At 47.1% G+C, this 18,327-nt stretch overlaps 1 protein-coding gene across 4 annotated transcripts in view; it reads right to left on the reverse strand.

Moving 5' to 3' along the window:
- Positions 1-17,043: 17,043 nt before the first annotated feature.
- TFCP2 (transcription factor CP2) overlaps positions 17,044-18,327 on the reverse strand; it is a 38,151-nt gene continuing 36,867 nt past the window's right edge. For all 4 annotated transcript variants that reach the window (XM_063427907.1, XM_063427915.1, XM_063427925.1 and 1 more), the window contains one exon: positions 17,044-17,885. In XM_063427907.1, the coding sequence (XP_063283977.1) occupies positions 17,848-17,885 (38 nt within the window). In that variant the 3' untranslated portion in view covers positions 17,044-17,847. The remainder of the gene's footprint in view (positions 17,886-18,327) is intronic.

Raw genomic sequence — 18,327 nt, forward strand, 5'->3', positions numbered from 1 at the left:
CAGCTCCGAATGCACATGCGTGGCTAGAGCCACGCACACATTCAAACCGCCCATAGGAAAGCATTACTCAATGCTTTCCTATGGACGTTCAGCGTCTTCTCACTGTGATTTTCATAGTGAGAATCGCAGAAAATCCTCTAGCGGCTGTCAATGAGACAGCCACTAGACGCTGGATTAACCCTCAGTGAAACATAGCAGTTTCTCTGAAACTGCTATGTTTTTCAGGTGCAGGGTTAAAACTAGAGAGTGTATGTGTTTATGCATGCACTGGCATACATACCACGGTCGCACGGGTCGCAGCCCTGCGACCAGGTGCCCGCCGCCATGTGTTGCGGCCCCAGCCTGCGCAGAGTAAGCGCTCGCGCGGGGGGAGGGGGAGGGGGAGGCCCCGGATCAGTTTTCGCACCGGGGCCCCATGGGTTGTGTGTACGCCACTGGTGACTAGGGTTCATAAACAAAGTGATTTAACTCCTAAATAACAGATAATTGAGTAGTGAGACTACAGGGGCATGTTCTATACACTAAAATGGTTTCATTAAGCTAAAGATGTTTTGGTGACTATAGTGTCCCTTTAAACACTAAAACAAGTTTGTTTGTTGAGCTAGGGCTCAGATCCCTCTGCTTAAACCAATATGGTGAGGGTCATACTGAAACTTCATCTCAAGCTAGCAGGCTCTTGTGGGAACACAATCTGTCCATGCTAGCTTATTTAAAATGGTGGTTGCAGACAATAATTACATTGCCAAAATTTGACTTTCTGGAGGCCCTCAACCTCTTATGCACGAATTTTTGAATACAGCTAGAATCTCTCTGAAGACCTATGGGTCAAGTGTACTCTCCATGCAACGCCCTATGCAGCAGTCTCACACACGAAGATGGGAAGCTAAAACTTCAGCCCACACAAGCAAAGTATGACTTCTAGCAGATTTTAGGATCCAAGCTGTTGGACTGCAAAATTCTGGAAAAATGTTCAAAATGTACAATTCTCTGGATTTCACAAAACAGCATCCACATTAGAATTCAGGACACATTGAAGGTAATACAACTTCATTATAGTCGCACTTAAGTGGATATAGTATCTGGAGTCCCCTGCCGCTGTTCTTTAGCATTAAACCCAGTTTAAAGAGACACTATAGGCACCTAGACCACTTCAGCTCATTGACGTGGTTTGGGTGCAGTGTCCTTGTCCCCCTTAGTCCTGCAATGTAAATCATTTCAGTTTGTATCTCTTCACACCATAGAACCCCTTTAATGCTGGAATCCCACAAACCAATCTCCTATGAGGAAACATTGGCTTTAGCAACAATGGTCATCTGTTCAGGGACAGGCAGGTTCAGGGACACTAGAGACAGTCAATTTTAAAATGCATGAAATGGTTAAACATGGAATAGAGGGACAGTTACAGAGACTAAGCACTATAACAATTTCATCTCATTCAGTGTCCCTTTAATCTGATCCTGGTGCAACCACATGGGCCACCATCTGTCTGCAATGGGGCTTAACCAAATTGTGCAAATTTGCAGGCAGAGGCCAAATCAAATACAAAACAATACATTCCTAAAATTTGTCTTTAAGCACTACATTAAGATAACCAACTCCTGTAAAAGTATTAACTCCAGGATTACATTATATCCCATAATTGAAACATTAGTTTTATTCATTTGTTTATAAAAAAAATATGCATGAAAACAATACCCATTGTTTGTGTTGCCATTGAGCAAATATTACAGACTTCTCTAGAGTCACCAGCAAAACAAAAAATGCCCCTGTCGTTTTTGTGGTTTTTTTTAGAGTTAATCTGATTGTCTAAATTTTAATCTGAAATTTAGTGGTTGATGAAAGTAAATCCTGTAATCGGATTTGGATTCACCAGTTTTATACCGTCACATTTCAAACTTATCTGCCTTTATCAAGAAAGAAAATTACAAGTCTAGTTAACATTCAGTCACAACCAAACTTGGTCCACTTGAATAAAAATGGAGAATTCCAGCACAGATATGTGGCAAAATATTATCTGAGATGTAACCTCAAATGGTGGCTACTTAAGCACTATAGGAGAAACACAGGGTTAATTACGAACGTGAATGTCAAGTTTAAGGCCAGAGTAGCTGAACTGAACGCATAGCTAGCTAACAGAATGAAACCTAGCTTGTAGTTACATACTATTTAGTTAATCTCTACCTGTCTAACTAGACCTTCACACTTAAAAGTGCAAAAAAAACAAAAACAAAAAAAAAAAACCAAAACAAACGCATCATCTAGCGAATGTAAAAATTATATGCTATTCTCATACATTATGGCTTGAATATTTTTCTGCATGTAACATTCTTATTTTTATACCTCAATAAAAGATTGACAAAAAAAATTAAAACATGCAGAAAAATATTCAAGCCATAATGTATGAGAATAGCATATCATTTCATAATCACTAGATGGTGCTTTTTATTTTATTTTTTTAAATCATAAATAAGCACGTGTAAACTAGACAAACATTATTATTATTTTATTATTTAGAATATATTTTACCAGGAAGGATACATTGAGATTTCTCTCATTTTCAAGTATGGCCTGGGTCAGTTTATATTTCCTACCTGTTCTGTGTTACATTTTGTGTATTAATATTGTTTTTGTATTTTATTGTACCCTATTGTATCAATGCAATGTTTTGTGGACCCAGGACATACTTTAAAACGAGAGAAATCTCAATGTATCCTTCCTGGTAAAATATTTTAGAAACAATAAAATAATAATGTCTGTCTAGTTTACACATGCTTATTTCTGATTTACAAAAAAATAAAATAAAAAAAGCATCTTCTAGTGATTGTGAAATGATATGCTATTTTTATACATTATGGCTTGAATATTTTTGTGCATGTAATATTCTTATTTCCATACATCAATAAAAGATTGACAAAAAAAAAATGAAAACATGGCAAACTGACATATAGTACATCAACAATCCAGATGCAGTAGCACACATCAGGCTTATAGTGTTCAACTCAAAACATCAATACGCATGTGACAAAGAACAAAACCGTACAGTATCTCACAAAAGCGAGTACACCCCTCATATTTTGTAAATATTTTATTAAACCTTTTCATATGACAACACTGAAGAAATGACACACTGCTACAATGTAATGTTGTAAGTGTACAGCCTGTATAACAGTGTACATTTGTGGTCCCCTTTAAAATAACACACAATGTCTAAACCGTTGGCAACAAAATTGAGTACACCCCTAAGTGAAAAAGTCCAAATTGGGAATAGCCACCATTATTTTTCAGCACCGACTTAACCCTCATGGGCATGGAGTTCACTAGAGTTTCACAGGTTGCCACTGGAGTCCTCTTCCACTCCTTCATGACGACATTACGGAGCTGGTGGATGTTAGAGACCCTGCGCTGCCCTACAGCTCAATAGGGTTTAGGTCTGGAGACATGTTTGGCCAGTCCATCACCTTTACCTTCAGCTTCTTTAGCAAGGCAGTGGTCATCTTGGAGGTGTGTTTGGGGTCATTATAGTGTAGGAATACTGCCCTGCGGCCCACTCTCCGAAGGGAGATCATGCTCTGCTTCAGTATCTCACAGTACATGTTGGCATTCATGGTTTCCTCAATGAACTGTAGCTCCCCAGTGCCGGCAGCACTCATACAGGCTCAGACCATGACACTCCCACCACCATGCTTGACTGTAGGCAAGACACACTTTTTTTTTGGTAAATCTTTCTTTTATTAAGGCATATATTAGGGATACAAAATAAAGAAAGGGAATGCATAGGTAGTACATATCTTTGGTGTTAATACATCGAAACCATAGTTAGTTACATTTCCAGGAAGGTATGCCTTGTTTTTATATTTTGTGAGTCGCTTAGTGGAAAAGAGTTTTAAGCAAGCTAGAATAAGATGCAATACAGCGAGTAAAAGCTTTCCATTAGAGATTATTATCATGTGGGGCATCTTTAGGTTAAGTAATTTGTTAGCCTCATTTTTTGTTAGGGAGAGTAAAGGACTGTCTATGACTATACTGCAGGACTATTAAAGCAGTGCTGAGGCAGTGTTTATAACAGTATGAGTGGTATAGATACATTTTACTGATTGTTAATTCAAGCTAGGGCTAAACAATTATTTAATTGCTGATTATTTAAATGTAAGGTAAACTGTGGAACATTAGAATGAGTGTAAACAGGCTGAATACTAATTGCTAGCATCTGCTATGCATATTGTAGAATATCTTTAAACATGAGTACTCTGTTAGCTAGGCATGACCATTAACATAAAAAAAACAAAAACAAGTGGTTGGCACAAACGATAAAACATAGAAATAGAAAAACAATAGCTTGTCAGCGTAGGCTGGTAGTTAGATGTAGGACGTGGTGCATAGGTATATCATATGTTGGCTAAATGCAACCATTAGACGGCATCCTTAAGCCACGTGGTAAGTGTGGTGGAAGTCCAGTAAGAGGAGTTAGTGTCTGCCAATCGGGCCAGGTCCCCAAAAGTCATTGGTAGTGCGTGTGATGAACTGGACTATCAGTCCGTGAGGCTGGTTTAGCCTATACCGCTACTGTGTAGGGCACAGCGTGGTCCAGTAGTACGGGATAGATGGTACCTTCGTCTTGGGAAATCCTCAAAGCTGCGGCATGGTGCGGGTTGATGGTAGTCGCCCTCCGGCCCCAGGTCTCCACGAAGGCCTGCACCTGTGATCCACCGACTCGGTTGCTCATAGAGGTCGGGTCAATCGGTGGTCGGGCGCCATGTGAGGCCAGGGTGTTCAGCCGGCGCCTCCGGGGGTGTGGTTGGTGCTTCGGAGTGTCACTCCCTGCGGCCTTAACCTGGGAAGGCATTGTGGGCAGCCTACGGTGATGGCCTCCGGTAAACGGCGGAAGCTTTAGGTGGTATGTCGTGGCAGTTTAGTACCGCATCCCTGCCGCTGCGTGTGTAGCTTTGGGCCCTTAGGCAGTCCTCTGGATGCGGCTGGGTGTTTGGGAATCGGGCTTCGTTGCTTGGTCCAAGGTTGGGATGTCGCCTTATTCAGGCTTGTTTTACCCCTCTGGTATGCTGGGACTCGTCTTGTAGAAGGTTGCTTGTTACCGCGTCGTGAGTCGGGCTGGCACTTATGTGGGAGGCTGGCTGTCACGTTGGTTTGGGCCGGGCGGTTTATCAGTACCTCCAGTTTGCGCCAGAATTCATGAAAGTTTCTCTCCAGCCTGGCCTCGAATCCCGTTTCAGCCTCTGCTTTGCCGAGTGTCCACGTGCCCTGCACTGCTTCCCTAGCGCTTCGGTTCTGGAAGTCGCCAGTGTGCAGATCGTGGCTAGTCTCATGGGTTCATATGTTGGACCAGTATATCCCCCCCCCGGTCCGGTGGGGGGGTTGCGGAGCCTTGAGTGATCTCGGCGGCAGGGGAGACCAGGGACGGGAGGTTGGCCGCCTCCCCTGCCCCAGGCCTCCGCTAGGCCGCACCCGGACTTCGGCGGTCGGCATTCCGGCAGTCCACGTCGGAACACTCCTGCATTCATCTACGGTAGGCGGAACCATATTTGGGTCACTTTGTGTGTGGCAGGAGTCCCCGGGAGTCGCTTGGGAGAGTGGATTGGTAGGGAGCTCCTCGGCAAGACACACTTTGCTTTGTACTCACATGGGAGCCGCCACACATGCTTGACACCATCTGAACCAAATAAGTTTATCTTGGTCTTATCGGACCACAGGACATGGTTCCAGTAATCCATGTCCTTAGTCTGCTGGTCTTCAGCAAACTGTTTGCGGTCTTTCTTGTGCATCATCTTTAGAAGAGGCTTCCTTCTGGGACAACAGCCATGCAGACCAGTTTGATGCAGTGTGAGGAATATGGTCCTGACCACCCCTCCTCTGCCCCACCACCCCTGCAGTAATGTTGGCAGCACTCACACATCTATTATCCAAAGACAACCTCTGGATATGACGCTGAGCACGTGCACTCAACTTCTTTGGTCGACCATGGCGAGGCCTATTCTCTGTGGAACCTGTCCTGTGAAACTGCTGTATGGTCTTGCCCACCGTGCTGCAGCTCAGTTTCAGGGTCTTGGCAATCTTCTTATAGCCTAGGCCATCTTTATGTAGAGCAACAATTCTTTTTTTCAGATCCTCAGAGTTCTTTGCCATGAGGTGCCATGTTGAACTTCCAGTGACTAGTATAAGAGAGTGTGAGAGCGATAACCCTAAATTTAACACACATGCTCCCCATTCACACCTGAGACCTTGTAACACTAACGAGTCACATGACACTGGGGAGGGAAAATGGCTAATTGGGCCCAATTTAGACATTTCCACTTATGGGTGAACTCACTTTTGTTGCCAACAGTTTAGACATTAATGGCTGTGTGTGGAGTTATTTTGAGGAGACAGCAAATTTACACTGTTATACAGGCTGTACACTTACTACTTTACATTGTAGCAGAGTGACATTTATTCAGTGTGTTCACATTAAAAGATATAAAAATATTTACAAAAATGTGAGAGGTGTACTCGCTTTTGTGAGATACTGTATATAACGACCAAAGTGGAATAATATGAAATGTCTATTCTTTTCTTAAGAATATGTAGTTTTTGTTTTGCATTCCAGATTTTTTTCGGGGGAGAAAAAAAAAAAAAACTATACATTGCTTATCTGCCATTGTCTTGTAGGTAAAATATCACACTAAGCACTATAACCACTACAGATCACTGCAGTTTTGTTTTGTTAAGCCATTTTATAAATTAAGGGCTCTATCTCAAAGCCCATCTTTCATTATGCAGAAGCTACAAAGATGAAATTTCAAGTAGGATTCCATCCATGCCATTGATATTCACACAAGTAACTATTTTTAAGAGTATTTGTGTAACTGAATACCTAGTTTAGTCCTAGCTTTAACACAGCAGAAAATGGAGAAATTACCACTTACCTGCATAAAGCACAGAACTCCGTTAAGATTTTTGAAATGCCATTATACAGCAAATAAGAAATATGTTAATCAGTTTATAAGGAAACATATTGTAATGTTTTGAAACTACAAAATTAAATGTTAGTTTCTCTCCAATATAGCTATATATACTAGAAAATGTTCTGAGTTTTCAATTCTGGATTTGTAGAACATTTGTGCCCTTTACACAAACATCTGAATTTTCAGATTATTGGGCAATAATGACCAGGATTAGTAAATCATGGCAGTAATTTTTATGTTTGCAAGCATCGACTAGGCATATACAGCTGCTAATAATAAACAGATTTTTTTTCCATTATCTGTAAAGACTGCTATTTCAATATTTAATACTTTATGCCGTTGCTGGATATCACAATTTCTTATTTTCCTGGGAAATTACAGTTTATTATATACAAATGTTTATTACGCAGTCATAGCCTCAGTCTTAAACACACGACATTAAGAAATAAATTGGTTCCCTAACAAAACAAAAAAACTTTGTAAAATGAAATCGGCTTATAATAGTAACTAAAAAGAAAGACGCCTTTGGATTCAAATAGGAAACCATGAGGGTTCCAGATTTTATTAAAGACACGGAGGCTCATATTATGCATAACTCTTTCTTTATTTCCTCAGCAGCAAAGATAGAGGAATATAAATATTATCAAAAATGAAAGAAAAAAACTGTACAGGCACAACAGGCAGCCAATCACATAATAGAGGCAATAGCTATATAAGTCCTGTGTCTCCCACAATCCCCCTCTTTCTTTGCTGCTTCCTCAGACAGATAAGTGTTTTGCTCTTCTCTCTATAATCTGTTTTAGTTTTGCATTTAATTGTATTGCCATTTTACTGTGCTATTGCATGGTTTGCACATTATACTGTTATTTTCCTTTTGGCTTGCCGTTAGTGTTCCCTCTGGGACCCCGCAGGTGTTCCCCTTCCCGACCGGGAGGTCCTTTTTCCCTGCCCTCCCCTGCCTCCTCGTGCTTCTGCACGGAACCCGGCACTGTTTTGTCTGCCGCGGCCGCTCTCCTCCTCCGAGAGTGGGAAAATCCCGGCCGCGGCTGTGTGCGCACTATCTCTCCGCTCGCGCGCTGGCGCGGCGGGTCGGGTGCACGAGCCCCTTCCCCCACCGAGTGCCAGGTTGCGTGCGCCTTCCCTCTCGCGGCGGCCATTTTGGACGGACACCTCGTGTGCCCTGGTCCCCTGGGAACACTAACCGGTCTGTTTTGTCGCAAGTTTGTTTCTGTGGGTTACTCAACCCTTTTTTCTCCCTGTGCCCTTTGCAGATAGTTTGGTTATTTCTAAATTTTCGCTACCTATTCACTAACATGCAGGATAGGGATGATGGGCCTACAGGTCCCTCGGGGGATTTGCACTTAGACAGTGCTGAGGGCGCTATGGCCTCACAGGAGTTTCAAACCTTGCTTGAGGCCACTATGGCTTCCTCCATACAGAAGGCTATTGCCTCGGCCATGGGAGCTGTCTCTACCTCCTTTTCTCAGTCCCTGCACTCCCTAGTCTTACCTGCTTTGGCCACCCCCGCCCCTATGGGTTCGGGGTCCCCTTCTCCTGCTCAGACCATGCCTGGCGCCCATAAGGCAAGGGCCAAATCTAAACATGTCGGCTCCCATTCCTCGATGCAGGCTCTGCCTGCCATGACTGACACGCTAGAGGCGGTCACAGATGGCGCGCACCCCACGCGCAAAAGAGCCCCTGGCCGGGCTAAAAAGGCTACATTGTGGAAACGGGCTAAAGCCCTTGATGATGGGTCGGATTCCGACCGGAGTGTGGAGGACGAATCCGACATTATGGAGTATGACTCCTTTGATGAAATTGAATCTGGAGAGGATTTGCCCCTTACGGGCGTGAACCCCTCGGGGTCCTCTGCCAAGGCCCGGGGTCAGATATTAGGCCCCTCTGGGGATGACAAAGCAATCCTTGACCCACAGGGTAACCCCCTGTTTTATCCTGACGACCTACGTCACCCACGGTCCGCTGAATGGGTCCCACCCCTGACCATATTGCCCAGTACGTGGCTAAGCGCATCCGCACGCCCCTTTCTAGAGAAGGCCGCAATAAACTGCGCGCCGAATGCCCGCGCCCTACCCTCCCGGGCGCTGCCTGTAAGACTCCAGACATTGACCCGCAGCTTGCCCAGTTCTTAAATAAGTCGGGCTGGAAGCTCAAGAAGGGCCTTGACCATTCCCTGAAGGGGTGCCAGGACAAGATCCTGGATACTCTGGGACCCCTCTCAAAGCTATACGAGCTTCTCGATTCTGCTAGAACTGGAGACTCAGTTTTAGATATAGATGTGGCCGTAGGTTGGGTCCAACGGGCCATATGTTTACTGGGGAACGCCAATGTCTACAGAGAGGCGTAAAGCTATCCTCTTAAAGATCGACCCTAAGCTGGTCACCATGACTGTGGCGGAACCTGACCCGACCGATGAGGGTTTGCAGTCCGGCACCTCCTTTGTTAAGGACATGGGGTCATATGTCAAGACCTTCACTGCAATTGACAAGGCGCAGGCGAACATGAAGCGCGTGTTCGCGCCTAAGGTTTTCAGAGGGGCCGGGCGTAGCAGGAACCGTCCACCCGGCCGTGGTTACCGAGGCGCATTCCGCGCAACCAGAGGTTCCTTTTTTCCCTCCCGGGGATTTCAGGACCAGAGAACCCCTCCCTTCTTCCCAGCCAGAGGTCGGGCTTGGGGCTCCAGATACCCCCGCGGTGGTACCCCCAGCAGACGTCCTTACGGTGAGTACCCTTTCTTTCCCTCCCGTTCAAGTGGCGGGGAGGCTGGCCTTATTTTACCGAGAGTGGGAAAATATCACCTTGGATGCTTGGGTTCTGCAATGTGTAAGGGGGTATCGTCTAGAGTTTGTTTCCATGCCTGTCCAGCTTTATTCCCCCAGAGAACTGTCTCTTCCACCGGATCAGGACGAGATGATTTCCACGGGAGTCATGGAAATGTTGTCCAAGGGCGCTATAGAGGAATTGCCGTTCGCCACCGAAGGCTTTACGAGCAATCTGTTCCTGGTGCCCAAGAAAGGGGGCAGAGTTCGCCCTGTGATAAATCTTTGCCCCCTCAACGCCTTCCTACGTTATCAACACTTCCAGATGTAAGGTATACACTGCCTCAGAGACCTTCTACGCCAGTCGGACTGGCTAGCCAATCTGGACCTGAAGGACGCTTACTTCACGGTACCCATTGCTTTGGAGTTCAGAGACTACCTCCATTTCACATGGCACGGGCGTCGTTGGCGCTTCACCTGCCTGCCTTTCGGTCTCTCCTCGGCTCCCTGGTGCTTCACCAAGCTCATGAAGCCGGTAGTGGCGTTCCACCGAACCCGCGGGGTTCGCCTCATTATTTACCTGGACGACATTCTGATTTTGTCCCAATCAAAATAGGACCTCCTCCTACACCTGGAGTGGACTACCAACCTGCTACAGAAGTTGGGTTTTCTGATCAACTGGGACAAGTCGTCCAAGATCCCGCCCAGTCCATAGAGTTCTTGGGCTTCAGAGTGGATTCCGTCCAGCAATTTCTGTTCCTACCGGGTTCCAAGGTGAGCCATCCAGAAGGAAATTCGAAGGGCTCTCCGTGTCTCAGACTTGTACGTCAGGCAACTGGCGAGAATAATTGGCCTTCTCGCGGCCTCTATTCAAGCGATCTTCCCAGGCCCACTACATTACCGGTCAGGTCACTCCTACGAGTCTCGGATACGTTTGGACGCGGAGTCCAGGGACGAATTGGTGTGGTGGTTGGCACACATGGAGGCGTGGAACGGGAGAGCCATTTTCAGCTCCATCCCGGACGTAGTGATCGAGTCCGATGCCAGCTTGCACGGCTGGGGTGCTCGTTGTGGCGACGTTTCCACAGGAGGCAGATGGTCCGACATGGAGAAGTCGTTACACATCAACTGCTTGGAACTCCTGGCAGGGGCATTCGCGATCCGCAGCCTTACCCCAGGACGAGCGAATTGCTGCGTTCTCCTCAAGATGGACAACGTGTCGGCGGTCCGTTACATAAATCACCTGGGGGGTACGAAGTCCAAGATGTTGGCGGTTCTAGCAAAAGATTTCTGGCAGTTCTGCCTCTACAACAACGTTTCGGTAACAGCGGAACACATTCCGGGTCTGGACAATTCGGGAGCGGATTGGAATGCCAGACACTTAAAGCGGCACTGTCAGGCCGAATTCCGTTTTTTTTTTAACCCCCCTCCCGCCTCAACTACATCCAATCGACCCCCTAGTCATCCCCAAATGCCCCTATGCCCCCCACATTACCTATTTTTTATTCTTTATTTTCTGCCCCGATCTATATTCAGGGCGCCGCCATCTTTGTGTGGGTAGGTGAAGTCCCTGTGGGACAAGTCATCTGCCCACACTAGATAGCCCTGAGATTCCCGCACATGCCCAGTGAAACATCTGGACATGCGAACGGGAATTTCACCTATTCATTCATTCATCAGACAGACAAATGAATGAATAGAAAAAATCAGACGAACAAACTAACACTGTGTATCAGTGTTCGTTTGTTTGTTCGGTTTATTACAAGGAGGGAGCTACCGGCGTGCAGCTCCCTCCTTGTAATATGTAAAGACAGAAGCGGCAGGGAGCAGTGCTCCCCACCACTTCATAAGCCCCCCAGGTCCCCTCCTCACTCTATGGGGGTCAATATGACCCCCATAATAGCACAAGGGAGATTAAAATCTCCCCAATGCCCCTACTCGCTATATCGCGAGTAGGGGCATGTCCACTAAACAGTGAGCAGCCTGTGGCTGCTCACTGTAAAAAAAAAAAAGGGTAATAAGGGGGGGACGGGGGGCCTACTGTCCTCCCCCGCCGGCCCCCACCCCTGGACGGCGGGTGGGGGCCATAATGGGAATGAGGGGGGACCTACTGTCCTCCCCCGCCGGCCCCCACCCCTGGACGGCGGGTGGGGGCCATAATGGGAATGAGGGGGGACCTACTGTCCTCCCCTCAGGCCCCCACCCCTGGGCGGCGGGTGGGGGCCATAATAGTAATAAAGGTGGGGGGGGACCTACTGTCCTCCACCCCCCGGCCCCCACCCCTGGGTGGCGGGTGGGGGCCATAATAGTAATAAGGGGGGGGACGGACCTACTGTCCCCCCCCGGCCCCCACCCCATGGCGGCGGGTGGGGGCCATAATAGTAATAAGGGGGGGGGGACCTACTGTCCTCCACCCCCCGGCCCCCACCCCTGGGCGGCGGGTGGGGGCCATAATAGTAATAGGGGGGGGACCTACTGTCCTCCCCCCCCCGGCCCCCACCCCTGGGCGGCGGGTGGGGGCCATAATAGTAATAAGGGGGGGGGGACCTACTGTCCTCCAGCCCCCGGGCGGCGGGTGGGGGCCCTAATGGAAAAAAGGGGGGGGACCTACTGTCGTCCTCCCCCCCGGCCCCCACCCCTGGGCGGCGGGTGGGGGCCATAATAGTAATAAGGGGGGGGGGGGATCTACTGTCCTCCCCCCCCCCCGGCCCCCACCCCTGGGCAGCGGGTGGGGGCACTAAGTAAATTCCCCCCCCCCCCCCCCATCAAGGTGACTAGGGGTGCCCAAGCCCCTAGTCACCCACCCAAATAAAAAATGCCCCTACCTACCCCCCTCACCCTAAAAAATAGTGAGGGGGGAATAAAATTGCTAACCTGTAAAGTAAAATTAAACTTACCATTCGACGTCTTCTTTTTTCTAAAATCTTCATTTTTCAGCCCCAAAAAAGGCCAAATAAAAAACCATCATAGCCGTCGAACTAAAAATAAAATAAAAAACCCGAGCGCAAAAAAAAAACCCGACGAAAAAGAAAAAACCCGAGCGCACAAAAAAATAATCCATCTTCACCCATGGAGGGCTCCGCGCAGACTGAGCTCCGCAGGGCGGGGCAAGGCTTATAAAGCCTTGCCCCGCCCTGCAATTAGCCTAAGAACACTCTGATTGGTGGGTTTAAGCCAATCAGTGTGCTCTTTGTCATTTTACAAGCGTGGGAAAGTTCTTTGGAATTTTCCCACGCTTGTAAAATGACACAGAGCACTGTGATTGGATGGCTTGAAATCTGGTTTTTTTTTTTTTGCGCTCGGGTTTTTCATTTTATTTTTAGTTCGACGGCTATGATGGTTTTTTATTTGGCCTTTTTTGGGGCTGAAAAATGAAGATTTTAGAAAAAAGAAGACGTCGAATGGTAAGTTTAATTTTACTTTACAGGTTAGCAATTTTATTCCCCCCTCACTATTTTTTAGGGTGAGGGGGGTAGGTAGGGGCATTTTTTATTTGGGTGGGGGGTGGGTGACTAGGGGCTTGGGCACCCCTAGTCACCTTGATGGGGGGGGGGGGAATTTACTTAGTGCCCCCACCCGCCGCCCAGGGGTGGGGGCGGGGCAGTAGGTCTCCCCCCCCCTTATTACTATGATGGCCCCCACCCGCCGCCCAGGCGTGGGGGCCGGGGGGGGGAGGACAGTAGGTCCCCCCCCGCCGCCCAGGGGTGGGGGCCGGGGGGGGAGGACAGTAGGTCCCCCCCCCTACTACTATTATGGCCCCCACCTGCCGCCCAGGGGTGGGGGCCTGGGGGGGGAGGACAGTAGGTCCCCCCCCTATTACTATTATGGCCCCCGCCGGCCAGGGGTGGGGGCCGGGGGGGGAGGACAGTAGGTCCCCCCCCCCACTACTATTATGGTCCCCACCCGCCGCCCAGGGGTGGGGGCCGGGGGAGGACAGTAGGTCCCCCCCCTCTTATTACCATTATGGCCCCCACCCGCCGCCCAGGGGTGGTGGCCGGGGGGGGGAGGACAGTAGGACCCCCCCCCCCTATTACTATTATGGCCCCCACCCGCCGGCCAGGGGTGGGGGCCGGGGGGGAGGACAGTAGGTCCCCCCCCCCCACTACTATTATGGTCCCCACCCGCCGCCCAGGGGTGGGGGCTGGGGGGGGGGGGGGAAGGACAGTAGGTCCCCCCCCTTTATTACTATTATGGCCCCCACCCGCCGGCCAGGGGTGGGGGTGGGGGCCGGGGGGGAGGACAGTAGGTCCCCCCTACTACTATTATGGCCCCCACCCGCCGCCCAGGTGTGGGGGCCGGGGGGGAGGACAGTAGGTCCCCCCCCCTCATTATCTTCATGGCCCCCACCCACCGCTCAGGGGTGGAAGCCGGGGGGGGGGGACAATAGGTCTCCCTCCCTTATTTTACTTTACGGCCCCCACCCGTCATTTAGGGGTGGGGGGCAATATTTTTTTTATTTTTTTTCTACAGTGAGCAGCCACAGGCTGCTCACTGCTTACTAGACATGCCCCTACTCGCGGTATAGCGAGTAGGGGCATATTATTTACTAATACCAAGTCATTTTTACTTGGTGTTAGTAAATTTGGCTGAAAGACCAATTTAGGTCTCTCAGCCTTTTAGTAGATAGCTCCCTGATACCGTGGGAATTAGGGAGTTATCTACTAAGCGGCTGCAAGATGCAGCCACAGCAATGAATAGGATCGGAGTTTCATTCATTTGAATGAAATTCCGATCCGAACAAAGTACCGAATTGCATCCTAACACCAATGGAGAAACAGTGCTCATTCTGTTAGGATGCAATTCGGCAGTTTTGCCGGCGTTCTGTCTAAGTGACAGGACTTTCGGCAATACTGACAGGAAGCATTGTGGGAACAGGGAGGAAAGCTAGGGATCATGGGAAAATTGCTCTGACCAGCGGAAATGAAGCACACTTTGCTCCTCCGCTGGTCAGAGCTGGTCAAGCGGAGGAATCCTCCATAAGACAGAGTCCCTACTTTGTCTTATGATTTTAAAGAAAACTAAAGAAGAATGGAAGAAAAGAATAACAGATCCCGAGAGAGAGGGGGAGAAGAGGAAGAGATTGAGGAAAGGTAAGTTCGGCATGACAGTGCCGCTTTAAGAGACTCTGGAGATTGGCGTTTACACGCTTCGGTGTTCCAGAGCCTGGACATGTTGTGAGGAAGATTCCAGATGGATCTGTTCGCATCTCGGCTGAACACTCCGCTGCCGAAGTTCTACAGCTGGAGGCCGGACCGGGCAGCGTTGGCGACTGATGCCTTTCTCCAAGAATGGCCACGGGGTCACCTATACGCCTTTCCCCCGTTCAACATGATCGCGCGCACGATCTCGAAGCTGGTTCCCCACGACTGTCGTATGGCATTGATCACCCCTCTATGGAGATCTCGACCATGGTTCCCTCGCTTGATGGAGTTAGCGATAGATTACCCTCGACTGATACCAGTCTTCCAGGACCTCCTTCTGGATCCGGATGGGAACTCATGAGCTGGTGTTACAACACCAGCTACCCCTGATAGCATGGTTCCTTTCAGGGGACCTTGGACTGTCCCAGACGTTTCGCAGACAACTCTCCTGCTCCTCGATAACGCCTGGGCCCCAGGCACACGTACAGCTTATCGAGCTTCATGGAGATCGTGGTCTGGTTGGTGCATGGAACAGGCAGTGGATCCCGTATCTGCCCCTCTACATTTGATCCTGGAATTCCTCACGTTCCTGTTTGACTCGGGCAAGGCATACCGCACGATCAATCTCTCCCGCTCGGCTATTTCGGCCGGCCACAAGGGTTTGGATGGTTCCCCTGTCGGCAGACATCCTTTTGTATGTCGTCTTCTAAAGGGTATTCGCCTTGCTCATCCTCATCGGCCTGGTTTCTCTGCCTTTTGGGATGTCAACGTGATGTTGCAGTTCCTCTCATCATGGTACCCTAACCAAGAACTGACTTTAAAACGATTGTCATCCAAGTTGGTGATGTTACTCTGTTTGATCTCTTGCAAGAGGGTCTCTGACGTCAGGGCCCTGGATTGGGACGCCGTTGCATTCACCCCGGAGGGTGTTACTTTTGACATATCCAGGAGGACTAAATCTGCATCCAAGTCATTTTCATACCCTAGGTTTTCTGGTTGTCCGGCGCTCTGCCCGGTGGATTGCATCAAAGTTTACCTGGATGTTACGCCTTCCCTTCGCTCAGCCGATCTACACGATTTGTTCGTATCTTTTAAGTCACCTCATCGGCCAGTTTCGACACCTACTCTGGCATGTTGGCTGTTATCCTCTGCGGGTATAGACACCTCTGTATTTACGCCTCATTCTGTGCGAGGCGCGATGGCTTCAAAAGCTTCCTCAGTCGGATGTCGTCTGGAAGATATTATGCGGGCGGCAGATTGGTCCCGAGAATAGACCTTTCGAGACTTCTATTTCAGACCTATTGAACACATCGCATCTCGAGTGGTGGCACAGCTTTGAACTTGCATAATATGAGCCTCCGTGTCTTTAATAAAATTCCCAGATTTTACTAGTAACATGACGTAAAGTCATGATTTTATTAAAGACACGGAGGCGAGTATTATTCCCTCCCACCCTCCCGGTGTGGATTTGGGATTGGAGATGCTTCGATACTATTCAGGTATGTTTTCAATTAGGTCTGTATTTATATCAGGTATTTATATCATGCTTTGGATGATTTTGTGCGTTTTATGCTGGTTTCTAATTATTATATATTCTCTATTTCAGAATCCAGTTTTATGTGTGACTCCTCACGGTTATGTTTGGTAAGTCTACAGTTTTGAGTTTGGAAATTACCATATTTTTCTATCTTTTTTAGCTTGAAGTTATCGCATTGTTTCCCGTTTCCTGTTAGGATCAAGTGGGCCATCGTTCATCTTACCTGGTCTTCGGTTTCGCAAGAAAGAGTGGGATTGTGGGAGACACAGGACTTATATAGCTACTTCCTCTATTATGTGATTGGCTGCCTGTTGTGCCTGTACAATTTTTCTTTCATTTTTGATAATATTTAGATTCCTCTATCTTTGCTGCTGAGGAAATAAAGAGTTATGCATAATACTCGCCTCCGTGTCTTTAATAAAATCATGACTTTACATCATGTTACTAGTAAAATCTGGGAATTTTATGTCAGAATTCAATAAGTGAAACATTATCTTTGTAGAAAAGGGCATTAAATAATGCAGGTCTTTGAGCTACAATATTAAGACTAATTGGTATGTAGAACAGGAAAAAAAAAAAGTCAGCAATGTAGCCCTAACCTGTTCAAAAGTGATGTACAAAAAACACACAAGTGACAAATCCCCACACAAATGTATTCATAAAAAAACAAAGCAAACTTATAAAGAAATTAGAATTTGAGGGATTGACAGGAACAGTTTGGGGAAGATGGGTGGAATTACAAAATGCATCATACAAAAAGACAAATGCTACATAAAATATATTCTAACCCCCACCCAGTATCTTTCAGGCAGTGACCCTTGATGGGGTGAACAATAGTGTACACAAAATAGAAATGTCAAGGTCTAAAATATTGCATTAGAATCTTCCGTGTGCTGTTGAAATCAGATAAAAACAGTATAAAAAGTATGATGCCTGTGAATGAATAAACTAGCAATACAACACAGGATTGCATTCGCAAATTCACGGGTTTCCAGAAATATATTGATGCTACTCATTTGGGAAGAAAAAAAAAACCAAAACATGCCATTCTTAGCAAAGGACAAACGGGTCAATGGCTGGATTAATTTGGTTCTGAGACAAGACCAATGGTACAAGAAATAATTCGGAGGTCCATTCTCAAAGCTAAAGGGCTACTACACATGTAAAAAAGTGTCTGAATCTGCACAAGAAATGTTTGCTTTGTCCACTTTCAATCAGTGCAAGAGAGGTCTCCGGCTGTTCATTGGAGGATCCACATAATTAAGAGGGTGTACTCCACTTGCCAAAGCATCACCCAGAAAGAAATTGTTGCTCGTGTATTAATGGGTGCTGTTCAAATCCATTCAAGTTTTATAGCTTATATATATTTAAAAAAAAATAAAAAGATAGGGTCTGTATCTTCAAGATAAAGGGTATTCTGTGTCTATTGTGGCACCTTATTTTAAGAAAATGTGGTAGCTGTCATTTGTTTCAGCTGAAAAACAAAAATGGGAGAAAAATCAAGACAAAGAACATCAATTACAAGTACATATTCAAACAGTTACAGGATATGGCTCAATGTGCTAGTTCACTCGAGATTTTTTTTTTTTTTTTTTTTTTACAAGGGTCTGTGATTCAGCTAGATAACTAACAACACTGTTGGATGTAGGTAAAGTACATTTACAATTTAGAATAACCACATAGACATTTCAGTAAGTTTTTGAAATGTGTGATAAAGCTGTTTTATAGCATATCTGGTGTTTACTGTATACTCTACACTTCAGTTACTACTTTAGAGCAGGTAGAAACACAGTTTAGATAGAAACACATTGTGGCCTCTTCAAGTTATTGAGCATATAGTCGAGTCTATGGAACTTGTATTCCAAAACCTGGAAAGCAAAGTTGCATACCCCACCTGCAGAAAGGATGGGTTTTCC

Source organism: Pelobates fuscus, chromosome 1 (genome assembly GCF_036172605.1).
Source record: "Pelobates fuscus isolate aPelFus1 chromosome 1, aPelFus1.pri, whole genome shotgun sequence".
Classification (NCBI taxonomy): Eukaryota; Metazoa; Chordata; class Amphibia; order Anura; family Pelobatidae; genus Pelobates; species Pelobates fuscus.